General features: G+C 42.8%; 1 protein-coding gene across 2 annotated transcripts in view; it reads right to left on the reverse strand.

The window, feature by feature from the left end:
* ATP10B (ATPase phospholipid transporting 10B (putative)) overlaps positions 1–18300 on the reverse strand; it is a 79494-nt gene that overhangs the window by 52623 nt on the left and 8571 nt on the right. For both annotated transcript variants that reach the window (XM_059699112.1, XM_059699114.1), the window contains one exon: positions 11272–11476. In XM_059699112.1, the coding sequence (XP_059555095.1) occupies positions 11272–11476 (205 nt within the window). The remainder of the gene's footprint in view (positions 1–11271; positions 11477–18300) is intronic.

Below are 18300 nucleotides of genomic sequence, written 5' to 3' on the forward strand. Positions count from 1 at the left end.
TCTCCAGTCACTTGAAATAAATTACCCATCCAGGAGTTTCTAAAAATATGGCCCTTTTCCCTCCAGGTATCGATTCTTTCAGGGACAAACACTTGCCGAGTTCTGAGATGATGACAAATCATGCTGTAATTTGTCAGCTGCTTTCGTGCCCTGATTAAGCTGTGTGCTTCACTCTGATCCATCCACTCGGCTCGCCGCTGGCTTTCTGAGTCCAAACACAGTTCAGGAAGGAGTGGCCTCAGAGTCTGAGAGCTAAAGATCTTGCTGCAGCGAGTCCCCGATGTCTGTTAAATGGGACCTGGTGGATCCCTGGTAATGGCCAAGTTTCCCTTTCTTGTCCCAGTGACCATCCTCTTAAAGTGCCCCTTGCTTTGCTTTGCTTCTGGGCCTTGGCCTTGGGTCCTCTGTCTGACTCCCTCTCCTCTTGGAGAAGTGACCTTACCCTTTCTAACCACCTGTCCCCTGGGCCACCTTCCTTCCCTCCCCAAGATGGGCTGTGGAGAGGAGTGTGTGGGCCCGGCTGCATCCAAAGACAACCCCTCAGGCCCTGCTTCCTTTGAAGCATTTGCCGAAACTTACTCTTGGGAGCTGTGAGGAGAGACCAAGGACAGGAGGGCATCGCCATGCCTTCCAACCCCGCCAGGCCCTTAATTGAATCAGGAGTTTGGATTGCCTTCTGATTCCCTGCCTCACAGCTTGTGGATGAAGCTCACCTAAGCAACTTCTCTTCCCACCCAGCCTTCTACCGAAGGCACTGACCCTGGTGGAAGTCTCCCTAACAGCAAAATGGCCAGGAAAAGACAAACTCTTCCCAGAAAGAAAAGCGCATGTCTCTGCATTCTCTGGGCCAAGCCTACCTACCTACCCTGAGCATGTAGTATGTTCCAGGAACCTGCCACTAAGTCCTCACAGCAGCCTTAAGAGGTTTTGACAGATGTGCAAATGGAGACTGAACTAAAGCCATTGCTTTACAGTTTGTAAGTGGCAGAGCCAGGATTGCAATGGATATGATTGGAATCCAAAGCCAACCGTGATCATACTCACTATCATCATCAATCATCATCATCATCGTCATCATATTTATTCCTCTTCCTTCTGTTAGTGTGATAACCATTGCTCTAGCATCTATTGGATGCTTATTTTGTGTCAAGAACCAACTATGTATTTTATACATGCTATTTCCTTTAATTCCCTGAAAAGGATCTAACTAGTCTCACTCATTCATTCATGCATGCAAGCTTTATTGAATGCTATCTGAACCAGAGTGAGGGAGAATCAGAGAGAAGAGGTGATTGACACAAATCAGTTATTGCAGCTGTAACACCACTCAAAGTTCCCAGTTCAACTTATGTATCAATATCGGTATCTATGAAAGTAGAGGAAAATCAGCCAAGGCCAAGGGTCAGTGTGTAATGACTCTCCAGGTGAACGTACTCCTCACTGACCTATGGCCCAGAAACAGCCAGCTGCCTCCTCCCAGCCCCACTGGGAAGGCCACGGGGAAGCAAACAGCCTGAAATATATACCAGTAACTGGAACAGGCCATTTCACTTGCACAAGTCTTAACTGTTACTTTTCTAGGCTGAGTTTCCACTATTCTTCACAGTTGAATTTCAAGTTGGTCTATACATATAATTGCATAAAGGCCTGAACGCTCTTTTGAAATACTTTGTAGTTTTCTGGTGATCACTGACCACTCTACTCCTCTCTCATGAAGAACCATTTAACTTCCTTATGGGAAACTATCTCCCCTCCATGGTTTCACAGTTTCAATGGGAATTAAGTCAAGATGCCCTGCCCCTTGACTCTCCCACTGTGGGACTTTTACTTGAGTGGAATGACGCAAGAAGGAAAAAACAAATGAGACGATTAAGTAATTGCTGCTACCCATCTATCCCACTGCACTGTTTCCTGGTTCTTGTTTCTGAGCCTGAGTCTTCAGCTTTCCTTTGATTCTGTGAGCTATATTGTGTGCTTCTTCCCGTCCATCCCATCCCCCACCACATTTTTTTTTTTTGCAATAATTCTGTTTTGCTTAGTTAGATCATTTCTGTTGCTTGCAGACCGAGAATCCTAACCAACACAGTGACCTACTCAGCTGCATGGGCATATCTGGGCCTTTAAAAGATAATGATGTTTATTAATTTGGTAATGTTACAGTTCAGAAAATGCTGCCTCTTACTTATTTGACATTATTTGATCTTCACAACTCTCCCGTGACATGTTCAGGACAGGTTATTCTGTTTTATTGAAGATAAAACGAAACGTTGATTACTCTCAAGTAATTTACCCAAGGTCTCACAGCTCATGAGCACAGAGGTTTGTCTGGTTCTAAAATATGCACTGTTCTTTGCTTGATTTAACTAATTAATGCTGTTTGCCAACAGAGCAAACCCTCTTGGCCCATTTCATGATTTCTTTGCAAGTTTTCCATATTGATAATTCACTTAAACTTTCATAGCCAAGCTCAAGAGTTACACCTCTTAAGGACCCTCTGTTCACCACATACCATTGCACTCTCTCCTTCCTTTGAACCTAGACAATTCTTAAATATCTATGCCACTCACTTTAAATTTGTCTTATACTTTTAAGTGGCAAATACCAAGCTGTTTCTATAAGCCTATCGGTAGATTAAATATGGCAACTGGTCCACAGATTTCCATATACACCCAAATGTCATCTGTAGACAGAGTAAAAATAAGTCTCACTTATACATGGTTTTCTAATTTCTACAAGAATTTCTGAAATCAATAAATTACAAATCCATTTTAAGAAGTCATCAAATTCATAGTAACTCTTTGTTATTCTTTTCCTAAATAAAGGACTCTGAAAGGACAACTACTTTCAGGAAGGAGAGCTTAGAGGGGGTGGGTTAAGATTTCAAAAAATTTTTGATAGACACAGGGATTTAAATTTAAAGAAAAATGGAGCCCTAGCTCTGAGAGTCTGTTACCCATACAACCCTCAGGTTAGAACCACCCCTACCACCCCACCACCCCCACACCACACAGGGGTTAGGGTGGCAAAGCAGCAGTGGTAACTCATTTGTAGTGCATGCCTGTGGACTCTGCAGGGACCAGGGTTACAGGGTACACAATCTTCACCAACCCTGGCAGCTATTAGAAGGAGGTACACTGCAATCTTGCAAGAATGCTATTTAAAGTTTTTTTTTTTTTTTTTTTGCATATTAGCTTGGATAAATTGTAGAAGCAAATGTTCTTCATGCCTCAGCTGCTGAGCCAGGTGACAGAGGTTTCCTTCCTGGCATACAAATTAACCCGCTGATTTCTGGGAATCCTCTTTGAAAACTAATGACAGTTACCAGCACTTGATAACCTTCTTGCTCCCTGGTGGGATAGAAGTCCTTTTCAAGATCAACCACCAAAGGCTGACTGGCAGCTACTGTCCCCTCTGATCTGGGTGAGGAAATGGTCTGCATATTCAATGACTCTGGGTCCCTCCTACAAAAGCACACAGATTGATTGATCTGGAGGGCTCTGCCTTATAGTCCATGTGCCCTTTTCTCAAGTGGACAAATGTTGACTAAATGTAATCTTGAAATCTTTTCTTTAAAAAATTATTTATTTTATTAATATTTTTAAAAATATATTTTTATTGATTTCAGAGAGGGAGGGAGAGGGAGAGATAGAAACCTCAATGATGAGAGAGAGCCACTGATCAGCTGCCTCCTGCGCTCCCCACGCTTGGAATGGAGCTCACAACCCGGGTACGTGCCTTAACCGGGTATTGAACCATGATCTCCTGGTTCATAGGTCAACACTCAACCACTGAGCCATAGCAGCTGGGCTTGAAATATTTCTTTTTAAATTGACTTAAAATTATATTAGTTTTAGGTGTCAACATAAGAGTACTGAGGTCATGGCAAAAGAAGTCAGGAGTCAATTTGAAGACGTTCCCACTGAGTGAGACAATCAACAAAGGTAATAACTGCACTGATTTGACATCCACCAATATGATTAAATCCACAAGTTCATACGGGTAATAAAAAGGAAAAAACCTCATCAGTCACCTCTGGAGGATGCTAGGGAGTCAGCTTATCTAACATTGACATAAACATGCACAGACACAAATCTAACCAGAATCCGATTTAGGCAGGAGATCTAACTACCAATGTTAGAAATACGTCGCACGGGGAAGCATGTTAAATGTCACCACAGGGAGACAGTGCAATCAGCAAAATGAAGACTATCGGAGATTTTACAGGACAAATAACCTGGTTTACTCAGAAACAAAAACGAAGTATGCAAGAAAAAAAAGCAGAATAGGCAATCTATAGAGCAAGAGGTTTAATAATCTAATCTCAATATTTGAATACTGATTCAGACAAATTAAAAATATCCAACACTGACCTGAAAGTTGTTATCAAGGAATTACCTTTAATATTTTAGGTATGACAATGATATAATGGTACATTTAAAAGATCATATTTTTAAGAGACAGATATTGAAATATTTATGGGTGAAATTATGCGATATGGAAGATTTCCTTCCAAACAGTTTGCAGAGAGAACAGGGAGGGAATAAAGATAAAACAGGATTGATCATGAGTTGATTATTGAAATTAGGTGGGTACCTAAAAATTATCATATTATTCTCTCTGCTTTTGTATATACTTGAACATTTCCATAATAAAAAGAAAAAAAGAAAGAAAGAAAAAAGGAACTCTGCCCAAGTTTAAATCTGAGTTCAGCCAATTGTGAAATGCGAATAACCAAAGTGCTAATCTCATAGAATTATCTCTGAGGAGTGGAAAGAGATGACAGGTATACAACACTTAGAAGAATTGTCTATCTATGCCTATTGTTTGTGCTCAATCAAGTTATTTAGTGATACTACTTATTATGATATATTATTATGTAGATCCTATATTAAAAGAACCCTAAACAACATGATCTCAGCTCAACATTTAAGCAGTTATCAACAGGTAAAATGACAGTATTCTTCTTTTTTTTTTTAAATATATTTTATTGATTTTTTACAGAGAGAAAGGGAGAGAGATAGAGAGGTAGAAACATCGATGAAAGAGAAACATCGATCAGCTGCCTCCTGCACATCTCCTACTGGGGATGTGCCCGCAACCCAGGTACATGCCCTTGACTGGAATCGAACCTGGGACCTTTCAGTCTGCAGGCCGACGCTCTATCCACTGAGCCAAACCGGTTTCGGCATATTCTTAACAGAAATATGGAACAGCCTGTTAGGGGCAGGAAAGAGGATTTTTCCCTGGTTCTCAAGGCAGGCGAGGTTGAGGTGACAGGCTGCCACCTTTTGCTTTACTTAAGGTGCAGCATCACTGAACTGGGATGGCCATAAATGACTCCTACCCCACCTCAAGTCTGTTAGAAAAGTGCTCCTCTGCCTAAATACAGGGTGGGCAAGAGCAGGTTTACGGTTGTTCGTATGGAAAGTAATATGATCATTAATTAATAATAGAAGAGTAAAGTTAGTGTTTCACGCACACACAACTGTAAACCTACTTTGGCCCACTCCTGTATGTTAGTCAGCACACTCTTGCAATGCAGAGGGTCCAAGCTACAATGGCTGTTCCCAATTGAGCAAATGGGTTAAAAACACTAACCATCGGTGGAATGCAAGCTAATTAAAAGGGAGAGCCAAGTAAGACTCTTAAACCTGGGCAATACACAGGTAAGCACAATTAGTGCAATAATCAATGAAGCCGAGGCCAGTGCTTCCAAACTTTAATGTGCACATAAATCACATGGGAATCTTGTTAAAATGCAGACTCTGGTTCTATTTGGGGGTAGGGCATGAGATTCTACATTTATCACAAACTCTCAAGTATGTTGAAGAGGCTAGTTCGCGTCTCACTTGGCGTCACAAATTCTTGGTTGGCACCAGGAAATAATCTGACACACGCTTCCATAAAAATTAGGATCTGATGATTTGAATGACAGGTACCAATTGGTCCAAAATGGCATCGCTCCTGCTAAAGCCCATGATACCAAACCTAGATTTAATACCTGACCTAATTGCTGTTTCAACCGTTCCCACTAATGCAACCTTAATCAACCAGTATAAAATTTTCTGGCCAACATCAATGAGGTAATCTATTATGTCGGGGTCTCTCCATTAATCCCCCCCCCCAACTAAAGGAAGAGGCAATCAGAACAATAAAAACCCTCACCACTCCTTTCTCTCCAAAAGATGTCATAGTCTAAAATTAACCTTTTTTTTCTTTTGTTAATAGCTCTCTTGCCAACACTTCTTCCTATAAAAACTTTCCACATTTTACAACTCCTCAGAGCGCCATTTTAGTTACTAGATGGGATTCCGCCTGATTTGTGAATCCCTTAATAAAGCCAATTACACCTTCAATTTACTCAGGAATGTGTTTGATGTGAAATACTAATTGGAAGAATTCATTTCTGATTCTTTGGTTTGATAACTGCCCAATTTCCCAAAATGAATGGCACACACTCATTTCCAGATGTTAAATGCCTAGTGTCCATCTTGGAAATCCTTTTAAAGAAGAAGAATTAGGTATCAGAATGTCACCAAAGAGAAAACTGTACATTTAATTCTCTAATGATGTTCTCTTAACATAATCCTAATTTTAGATTCCCTCCCTTTTGGCCTTTTTCCCAGCAATGGGATTTGGGAATAAATATTTCATGAAAAATCAATAGTTTTGTAAATTCAAAGATGGTTCACCACAATAAAAGTTCCAACTGAGAAAAAATTGGGCTAGGTTGAGTTACATTCTGAAAAGAGGATTTTGAAACCAACTCTTTGGCGACCTTGAGGATGACTTGCTATGTCATAGAAGGAAGACTCTTTTGAAAAGCTCTTTCATATCTTAGAATTTCATTTGAATTTCACTTCTCACCTGTTGTGATCATGGGTGTTCCACAGCCCAGCTTAACATTTTCCCTCAAATTTGCACAGGAATGTTAAAAATTATTGTGCTGAAAATGGTTCAGCGGTTAAATAAGTTTGGAAAGCTCAGAGTTAGGGAGTTGAACCAGCCTCTGGACTCCAATTCTTCTCAGAGACCTTAGTATGTTAATGTATATTGGAATGCCCAAGAGGACTCCATAGGACACAGGCTTCCCAATCAGATTTGATCATGAATCTTGCTTCTCAAGAATTATCTCTTAAGCTAAGGGCTTGGCAGATTCCACCTTGAGAAATACTGGTCGTAGGGGGCTGAAAAAAAGTTTGTTTTATTGACTTCAGATTAGCAGAATATAGTAATCTCTCATCATCTGTAAGATGGTGAAAATGGGTGTGGGTACATGTGTTGGGTGGGAGGTTTCCAGAAGTCTCAGTGGCTAGTAAAAACCCTTTTGGCAAGGTGAAGGTCTCATAGACATTAGGGATTGAGAGGGAAAACAGGCTAACAAAAACGATTAATACTTATTATTTAAGATATTAAATTTCTAAAAAAAAACTATATGTAGGTGTTCAAAATTTTCTCTGAGACAACTGATCAAATTTGCCCTTTCTGTACCTCAGCATTTTCATCTGTAAAATGGGAATAGTAATGTCCACCTCACACGGAGGTTGCAAGGACTAAAAGAGACAATGCATGGAAAAACACTAGTATAGGTGAGAAGCTCAAGATGGCAGCTTTGTTCTCATTGCTGTTAGGGTTTTGTTTTTTTTAAGTACTTGAGGTACATCTTCCCTTTGTTGTATAGCTTCTCAAGAAGATAGCCCTGCTGGCATGGTTCAGTGGTTGAGTATTGACCTATGAACCAGGAGGTCACGAGATGGGCAGGACACATGCTCAGGTTATAGGCTCAATCCCCAGTAGGGGGTGTGCAGGAGGCAGCTAATCAATGATTTTCTTATTATTGACTAGAGGCCAGGTGCAGGAATTCATGCACAGGTGGGGTCCCTCTGCCTGGCTGGCGATTGGGCCCATCTCGTCCAGTGGGGGGGGGGGGGGCGGCGGGGGGGGGACCATGGGAGGTTGACTGGCTGGGGGAGGTTGGCTGTGGGAGCGCACTGACCACCAGGGGGCAGCTCCGGCATTGAGTGTCTGCGTCCTGGTGGTCAGAGCATGTCATAGCTACCAGCCCGTAGTCCAGTTGTAATAGTCACTTAGGCTTTTATATATACAGAGATAGATAGATGTTTCTCTCTCTCTCTCTCTCTCTCTCTCTCTCTCTCTCTCTCTCTCTCTCTCTCTCTCTCTCCCCCCTTTTTCCAGTCCTCTCTGAAATTAATAAAAATATATTTAAAAAAGGTGGTGACAGGTTCATATAAAGATAATTTGGGGAAACATTTTAAAAATATGCATGTCCAGACCTGGGGCATGTACATTAAAAAACACACAAATCCCTGTAATGTAACTGGGGGCAAATCCTGAAATTGTAGTCTCACCTCTTTTGCAGTAGTCCTGGAATATGTTCCTTGGAATAAAAGGTTTCTGTGGTTAAATGTTTAAAAAGATTACACACTAGTAGCTGCCCCAGCAGTTTCCTGGGTTTTTTGGAAGTATCTGAGAAGTCCTTCAGTGCACAATATTTGCAAACTTTTCCTTCTGAATTTATCTGACTTTGCAACATGTATGTTTATTGCAACTCTCATCAATGTCTTTGTTCAATATATTTGAGAAAAACTATATAATACAGAGTTAAACAGAAGAGAATTCTACCCATTTCAGAAATCTTTTTATACTAAAGGCATAAGGGAAAATCAAGGTAACAAAGAGCAGCCAATTCCTCTTCCCCAGGCAGCTAAGCCTAGTTTTATTCCCACTGCTTATATGTGGAAAGATTATTGAAAACTAGAGGCCCGGTGAATGAATTTGCGCACGGATGGGGTCCCTTGGCCTGGCCGGCAATCAGGGCCGATTGGGACTGGTTGGCCGGGGGGAGGGACCGTGGGATGTTGGCTGTGGGAGTGCACTGACCACCAGGGGCAGCTCCTGTCTTGAGTGTCTGCCCCCTGGTAGTCAGTGTGTCATCATAGCGACTGGTCGACCAGTCGTTCAGTCGACTGATTGTAACGGTTGCTTAGGCTTTTATATACTATATAGAATGATAAATGGGTACTTTCAAGTAAGCATCTCTGGGTAACCTCAGGGTAATAAAGGGCCAGGGAGATGAGCTACTGAAAACCTCAAGAGCTGGGACAATGGGCAAACCTGGCTTTGAAATCTGGTTCTGATACTTCCCAGCTCAGTGACCTTGGGCAACTTACTTAACCTTCTATGCCTCGGTCTCATGTATATAATGGGGACAATAATAGCACCCATCTCACTGTTTTATTGCCAGGATAAATGAGGTAATCATGCAAAGCCCTTAGTAAGGGCTTAATAAAAGCATATTATTATTATTACTACTCTTATTACCCATAAAGGGAAAAAGATACACTTGAGCGAAGTCAGGGAGGGAGAATCAATAATTAAAACAGAAGAGGGAATGCTAAAAAACTTCAAGCTCAAGTAAACCTTCCTCCCTTCACAAATGAATTTACCTTTTTTGTAAGTCATTACGCCCAGTACCCTGTGAGGATTCAGGGTTAGAGTTTGAGAGATGTTATTAAATTGGCCGGTCTATGGCACTGGAGTGTGAATGACCCTTTCATCTGGCTCTTCACTCTAGTCAAATCCCACACTTCCTGACTAATTAATATACAAGAAACAGCTTGGGAGCTGCTGCCAAGACAGAGAGAAAAACAAAACTGCCTGGTGAAACTCAACAACACTGGCATAACTTCCCGAGAGAGAGTTAAAGAGGACTCCGAATTGTGATGAGGATGTTGGGGTGAGGAGGCCGACAGGGAGATTTGTAAGCAAATACAAGTTTCACTGTTCCCAGAACTTAAACAAAAAGAAATAGGATAGAAATTCTCAAAATGCTTTGCATGTAGCTCGAGTGAGGTGGCAGTTTTACACACTTACATATTCACACGTGTGTGTGCATGTGCACGCATGCGTGTATGTAATTGTCATGGTGGATTCATTCCAAGTGTAGTGACTGCAGCCAAGGTAGCAGCGATAGACCATTTACTGTGGGTCTACTTTGAATCAAACCCTGTATTTTCTTCTTTACTTTTTTTTATCTCATAGGAATCTCATGGCCAAATTATGGGACAGTTATCATTCCCATTGCCAGGACGAGAGAACAGACTTCTGAGGACGGGATTAATCATAGGAAAGGGCTTTGATGAAAACTGTTCATTCAGTACTTTGAGAGGCAGAGTGAGCGATGATGGGTGGTCTCTTCTCGAAAAGTTTCACTAGAGATAACTGAATGCGTGGGCATCTCTGAGGAGGGAAGCACCTGCCCTCTTTATCCTAAATCTCCTGCCTCATCCACTTTCTCCCCAGCCACAGACTGACAGAGTGAGGAAAAGAGACATAATTTTATTCTTTTCCATGGGCAGAGAAAGGTACCAGATTGGAAATCAACTCTTTCAAGGGGAATTTTATTTGAAAATTAGAATATCACACTCAATTTCAATCAATCACAACATTTATTGCCTATGAACATCATTGACATTTACTGCCAACTATTTACTGGCCTCTAACTACGTGCCTTTACCTTCATGTTAAATAATTCATGTACATATCATTTAGTCTTTAGAATTATCCTGTGGAGACGGTACTACTTTTCTACCCATTTTCCAGATGAGGGAATGAAGGTGTGAGAGCAGTAACTTGCCTAAGGTGAGGCAGCTAATAAACGGTGAGGTTGGGCTTACAGATGAGCTCTGGGCATTTAACCACCAAACAATAAAGACTTGGCCATGATGTCCGAAGTACCATATATGTAAGTGTGGGGATTAAACAAAAGTGTCAATGATTGCTCCCTGTCCTCAGAGAGGTTTCAGGACTGTCGAGAAGGTAAAACACACACAAATAGAAACAGTTAGCAATGCCTCACTGCAGTTCATGTTGGGGTCAAAGGGATGTGAGAGAAGATTCATGGAGGGAGAGGTTGCTGGAGCTGAGCTGGGCAGGATGAGCAGGGATTAGATAAACACAGCAAAGCAGGTTGGTCCCAGGGTAACTGAACAAATATTAGACTCCTGGGTTTAGAGCAGAGAGCATAGTGTCATCAGATGAACAGGGTGGGCCCCATTTAGGAATTCTGAGGCCTTCAGCAAGTTATTTAACATTCCTATGCCTCAGCTTCCTCATCTGTGGTAAGGGGAGAATACCCATTTCAGAGGGAAAAGGAGGCAGTCACTACCTTCCCCTCTACCCACCTGATTACGTTCAACTTTCCAGCAGAGTTGCCTTTGCCTGCAAAGAAGATGTTAGGAAGAGCCCTACCTGCTGAGAGAAGCCCTTCACCACACGCCTTTGCTTGAGGTTTGTCTCTCCGTCCAAGTTGGCAGTTTCCAGGTGACAGATCCCACTGGGGTCCGAGGAAAAGAGGAGGAGGATGTCGGCCGGGATGATCTCATTGCATCGCATCTGGATGAAGTCTCCCACACGCACATCCCTCCAGCGCTTCTGCACGTAGCTCTGCTCCTTTCTTGGGTGGGAGAAACACAGGGGTCAGCCTGAGTCCTGAGCTTCTCCAGAAACTTGATGAGTGAATGGAGGAAAGTTCTACTTGCACTGAAATATCTCCCAGGCAGCCTGTGACATGACTGCTCTGTATTTGACCTTGCCCCTAATGACTACCACCAGAATCTCTCTAGAAAAGCTAAGCATGATCTCTCAAATCCCACCAGTACAAGATCCATCCTTATAATCATCTAGAGTTTTCATTGACTGTTGTTTGTTGACTGGGGACTGTGCTCAGCTTTTGCTTCTGCCAAGGAAAGGAGAAGGTAACGCAGTCATATTAGCATATACTTTGAATATACATTTTTTCCCCAGAATAGCCAGCTATCACCGTATAACCCAGTTATCACCGGGTTGCAAGGAACTGGGGTGTAGGAAAGACCATTTTTGATTACAGGAAGAGAGTGGTCATAGGAAAGGTGAGGATATAGGCCTGTGTATGGGAAGATCTGAGTGGTTCTGAAATAGAGAACTCTGGGTCATTAGGGAAGTAGGAAGATGGCACCAGGAACTTTGATTGGATAGAACCCATGTGGTAATAAAATCAGAGGACTACAGAAATCTAAGGATATTATATACTTCCTTTTCCCATCCAATTTATCAAGCTCAGATAATAGCAGTGGCAGCAATAATAGCAAATTTAGCATTTCTACTGTGCCAAGTACTGGTGTTAATTAATGCTTCACTTACCTGCATAATAATCCAATGGAGTAGACACTACTGTATCCATTACACAAATGAGGAAATTGAGAGTCCAAGAAAAATTTCCCCAGGTCTTACCAAGACGGAGCTGGAACCTGAGCCTGGGTCCAACGTGACACCAAATCCCAGAGTTTGTACTGCTTGGACAGCCCCCTCCTCAAACACATGCCCCGTCTCCTCTCAGAGGAAGGGCAGCCTCAGCTGGTCCACCGCCAGCAAAAGGACTTGCTATTACCCAAGGCCACACACTCCACTTCAAGGAGCTCTCATATACCATTTTAAAAATAACTTAAGGTGTTCATATGCGTCCCATGAAGTCTTCTGGACATGTCAAGTTGAATTTAACTTCCCAAGGGCCCTCAATTTTTCTTTCAAGATCTGTCCTGCAGGTATGGGCTCTTCGGTCTCAGGCTGCGTTTAGAAAGTCCCTCTTTAAATGTGGGAGTTGGAAACAAACCACTAACCCACAAGGCCTTTTTAACGGAGCCCAGCTGGCCCGGAGAGGCAGGTTCTCCTTGCTGTTTTTCTCTCCTGACACCGAGCCCCTCGGGGCATGTTATTGCTCCTGTTTCTACTGGAATCCGGGCTGCCCTGGGCAGGACAAGTCCACTCTTCCAGAGAAAGAGGCATGACTGGAATTTCCCTTTTGACTTCACAAACATCCCGAGGAGGATAAGGGGTTTGATGTCTGCCTCCCTTTTCTGGGGGCCCTCTGGAGAACCCCAGGCAAGCCTTCCTAGGACCCCATTTTCCTTGTCATAAAAGACCGGCCCAGAGACTCTCTCAGTCCCCTGACGTGAATGTGCTTCCCTTCGGAAGTCCAAGGGGAGCTCTCATTAGAGTCTGGGAAGCAATTGGGGCCCTCGGAACTGGAGAGCAAGCAGCCTTGCAACTTTCAAGCCCCTCAGAATTCTGGGGAAGTACCCATGTTCCCAGAGAGCTCGGTGCTTAAGTCCACCCATGGATTTTGAGACCGCTTCTGAGGAGTGGGGGCAATGCTCCTGTAGCATTTTACTAAAAATTCTTTTTAGGGAAAAGCATGTCACAGGGTTTGAAGCACTCTCAGCCCATCAGCTTCTTTTATGCTTCCTCTCTTCCCCACATCATGTTTCCCTCCTGCATGAAGAACAGACAGTCACCCCAGATTTGTTTCTCAATATCATTTCAGAAATACATGCATCTGTTTATTGATGTATTTAGGGTGGATACGCCTCCATTGGGAGTGTCGGCGTTGCTGTCAAATAATCCATTTGGGGAAGGATCCAGGGAAATATTGGCCTCTCTTCAGATCAGCCCTAGGAGCACCTATTAAATGCCCAAATATAAGGCTGCTTAAAGGAACTGGAATGGGTTCATAGGGTAATGGAGTGATGGCTTTCTCTATTGCTTTTTTCCCCTTTTTGAGAGCATGCCTTAAGAAAGTAGTCTTAAATATTAACAGCAAAATTTCTCCAAGAAACAAAGATTTATCATTTGACTTTCTACCTTCTTCCTCACTTCCTCTCTTCACCATCTGTGTCCTATGGGATAAAGCCTTTGGGGATGCTGGGGTATCTGTTGATTGCTATAATCTCAGCATTCTGCCTGGCATTTGAAGTAGGATTTAAGGAGAACACTTTGACTCTGAGCAATCCCCTGATTGCCAGCGCTTTCAGAGCACACTGACACAGGTTTGCAAATGCTAGTTGGGAGTGCTGCATACATAGGCTTATCAAAGGCAAGTCCAACACACCTCTACCGATTAACACTGGATCTTACTCTTCTCCTTTCTTATAAAGGACTGATAGCTTATTATGGGATGTGGGCTACTAAGGTGATGGAAGATGGAAGGTTATGGAGATGAGCTTATGGTATACATTTTTTTTTTTTAATGAAGAGTCTCTTCTGCGAGTTGGGCTGTAGTGTTCTTTTGTCAATTGCCACCATGATGACAGGTATCGCGTGTCCATGGAGCCGCCCAAGAAGTTGTAAGTCAGACCAATCTCCGTCTTCTTTCCATTATTCTTTGGATCCCAGGGAGGTCACTGCGACACTGGTAACAGTCGCCTCTGTCCTTTCTTTAGACATAGGCCTCTCTCCTTTACGATGGTATGTGGTGGTGAAGAAACATGCTCATTGTAGGCTTCCCTCCCCAAGCCAGGGTGCCCATCTCCCGGATGTGCTTCTCCAACAGAGGCACGCATACCTCCAGGCACACAGCCCATTGTGCATGTCTAGGAGTCACGAAGGTATGAAATCAACATGATTTTGGGGTGTTAGTTCTTAAAAAAGAATTTTTTTGGTGGGGGATATGGCTTAGTAATTTAGCTGCCACATAATTTAAAGAATTATATGAACTCAAATATATTATGTTATGAAATCAGAGGATTTTTAGGGATAAAAAAAGGAGACATCAAGGACACTGCCTTCTTGCACTGAGCCACTCTGTGTCGTTCTCCTGAGCCTCTGGGTCCACTCTGTCTCTTCAACTGTCAGGAGCATGAACGTGGAAAAGGCAAGGATGCACAGCCCGTGGGGCTCCAGCCAGAGGAGGTGATGACTGGCTGAGTCCAGCTGAGGCGGAAAAGCGTGCTCCTGCATTGAGTGACAGCCAGATGCGGCCAGCTGCAGGCTGGCAGCCACCTGAGAAAGTCATTCCCTGGCTAATCCAGCCCATTTGGAACAGCTGACCCAGGTGGACAGGCCCACCCCCACCCCCCCTCCACTCAGTGAGTCCACACCTGGGAACTGACTGCTATTTTAATTTCATGGAATGTTCACTGATGTTTAAAAATGAGACAAATCAACAATGTGGCCTGGGACAAAGACTCCATCTGGCAGATTCTGCCTCCAGGAGAAATTAAGTGGCGTCATGTTAAATGGCTTTCCGAGAGGAGATAGGGCTTATTAAGAGGTAAATAAACAGCAAGAGAGATTTGTAACCAACCAGATGTCATGGGGAAGCAGATACAAGGGTGGGGAGGGATGGGGGAGAAGAGGATGCTTAAGGTTTCATTTCTCAAATACGTGGGTTTTAGAAAAAAGGGTTTCAAGGAACTGGAGTTGAGGGAATTTATCAGGAGGATTAGTTGTCTGTGGGACTTTTAATTTAACAGAGGATGATGCACGGGCCTGGGCTATCCTCCAGGAAGCTTGACAGTCAAGCCCAGAATGGCCAGTGCTGCTGCCCAGGGTAAAAGGAAATGTCAGGGAGAATGAGTGCAGGGCAGGGATTAAGAGCGGCTTGAATTCCAGCTTCACCGCCTACTCCCTGTGTGATCTTGGGCAAGTTACTTAACCGCTCGGTGCCTCTGTTTTGTTCTGTTTTTTTTTTTTTTTCAATTGAAGGTAATATATGCACTCGCCCCAGAAGGATGGGTGATGTGACAGGTAAAGTGCTGAGCTCAGGGTTTTGCACTTAGTGCTCAATAAATACAAGCTTCTGTTTTGATGATAAGGAGGACAAATGGCTGTTAGTGTTCTGGCAAAGGCTAAGCACTATGACGCCAGCCCCAGGGTGTTCTTCATGCTGTAGGGACAGCCATTTTAGGCCCTTGGTTACATTCTATGGCTTGGGCCCACGCACACAATGTACAAACACAAGGGACTCTAAAAATCCAAATCTTTTCTCTAAGCCCAGAAAAGAATGACCCAAACTCAGCAGATTGAAGGCTTAAGATGCTGGCTACTGAGACAAACTCCCAGAAAAGGGGACCCTTAAAACCAGGGATGCCTAGCAAGTCCTTTTGTGGACCCTGACACACTGATTCTAAAGTTTCTATGGAGAAGCAAAGGACCCAGGAGAGTCAACACACTATTGAAGGAGAAGAACAAAGCTGGAGGACTGACTTCAAGACTTACTATAAAGCTATAGCAATCAAGACAGTGTGGTATTGACAAAAGAACAGACAAATAAATAGATCGATGGCACAGATGAGAGAGCCAAGAAGCAAACCCACATAAATATAGTCAGCTGCTCCTAATTGCTTCATGTGCTTTCTATTTTCAAATGTATAAGAAGCTTGCTGAGAGCTGGGATGACCTTTAGCCATTTTAACATCTAGTCTATCTATTCTTGTTATGGCCTCACCAATAGAGACTTCCAACAATGATAATATATTATAATAGAATATACTATGATATAAGTAATATTATACATAATGTATATCTTATATAAATCTAATATAATAAATATAACGAGCTTATATCTATTGAGTGCCTGTAATGAACCCAGCACTTAACCTATATTACCACTTAGCTATCTAATAATGAAACAACTTTTGTTATTACCATTATATCTGTATTTCATAGATGAGAAACTTAGGCCCCAAAAGGTTATCTTGTAAGGTCAAGGTTATCTTTATAGCTGTGTCTATCAGGACGTATGAGTGACAGCTGTAAGAGCTTCATGGCTTGTTGGGGTCTCCTGGTTCTGTTTGGGAGGGAGGTGCAAAGCAGAGGAGGCCTCAGAAGGTGGTGTCATAGGCATCAAGGAGGCTGGCTTGAGGACAGAAGCCTCACCTTTCCATATTGTGAGCTCCTTAGTGGCAAACAGAGGCCATAAATCCTCATCTGCTGAAATACTCATCATGCTGACACAGTGCAGAGCTTTGGTGACGCTTGAGTTCTTGCTTTATGACTCTTCCACCCATTGAGTTTCAGGGAAGACCTCATGCACCCTATCCGGGAATGACAAGCTGAATTGGCCCAAATAGTTTATGGCCTTCTGTGAGCACAGGGCCCAGCAGTGGGAGGAGGGCAGGCACTTGCAAAATTAACGCTTCCCAAGAGGAGCTTAGTTTGCAGCTGACCTGTGGGATGGATGCACTGGTCTGCTGGTCCACAAACTCCAGCCAATGGTGCTTTTCACAGTCATGCTTCAAATGACTGATGTTCCTTTGTTGTCTGCATTTTTTAGATTCTTTCCCCAGGCCCATTTTACTATGTTATTTCAGCTTGCAGTCCGGTTCTATGGCAAAGAGTTTGTATTTTCTCCTCTGGTTCCAAGTCCCAGCCAATGGTCTTTCTTTCTTACTCCCCTAGCGTCAAGCTCATGATGACTGCTGGCTATCAAGGTTATAGAATCCTCCTTAGCAATATTTTAGCTAACATTTTCTGAGTGCTACTGAATGCCAGGTACTGTGCTAAGCATTTTACATGCATTATCTCATTTAATACCTGCAGCGACCCAAGATGTAATTTTAGGGGGAAAATGGATTTATGATTGTATTTAGATGTTAGAGTAGCCCTGGAAAAACCTAAATTCTTCCCTGTCCATCATCTCATTTCTTTGGGTTCCCCAGAGAGCTGCTATTTGGAAGAAATAATAGCAGCATGCGTCCAAACAGCTGCTTTATTAATAGCTGCTCAAGAAGGATATCCTAATACATACTCTATGTTAGATGTTGGCTTAAATGAAGTGGCTTAGGCTCTGGGCTAAATGAGAGCAACTACATCCCTCGCCTGAATCGAAATCTTGGTATGAATATACTCAGGTGTGGTGTAGTGTGGAAGGGGCAGGAGCAAGTGGGGAAGACAGGCCACAGAGGGATTTCCTGCATTCAGATTGCAAATTCTGCTCCTAGAATAGATGAGAAATGAGAGAACAGAGCACAGGATTTTGCTGTTAAAACATTGTAACCCTGCCCACTGGGAAATGTGGCTTTGTGAATCTATTTGATTTTTACTAATAAAATAAGCAATTCCTCTCTTGTGTGTGGGGGGGATGTAGCAAGAAAAATGAAGGCTCAGGCTGGGCCTGTCATTGATAAAATTAGAGTTGAAGTGCCTGGAATAAAAAAAAAAAATTACTTGGTGCTACTACTTAGGGTGCAGGCACTGAGTTAAATGGTTTATAAGGATTATCTCATTCAATACATAGATAGGTGCTAGTATTGTTCCCATTTTACAGATATTGAAATGGAGGCTCAAGTGATCTAGCAATTACATAGATCCACACATCGAGTTCTGACAATCCCAGGTCTGCTGCCAAAGTCCTTGATGCCAACCATACAGTAAGATGTCACATGTTAAATGTCATTGTTTAGACATTTAAAAGACTGCTTTACACTTTGCATTGTGTACTTTGCTTCTGCATGACTTTCAAGC

The sequence above is a fragment of the Myotis daubentonii genome, chromosome 5 (genome assembly GCF_963259705.1).
Source record: "Myotis daubentonii chromosome 5, mMyoDau2.1, whole genome shotgun sequence".
Lineage (NCBI taxonomy): Eukaryota > Metazoa > Chordata > Mammalia > Chiroptera > Vespertilionidae > Myotis > Myotis daubentonii.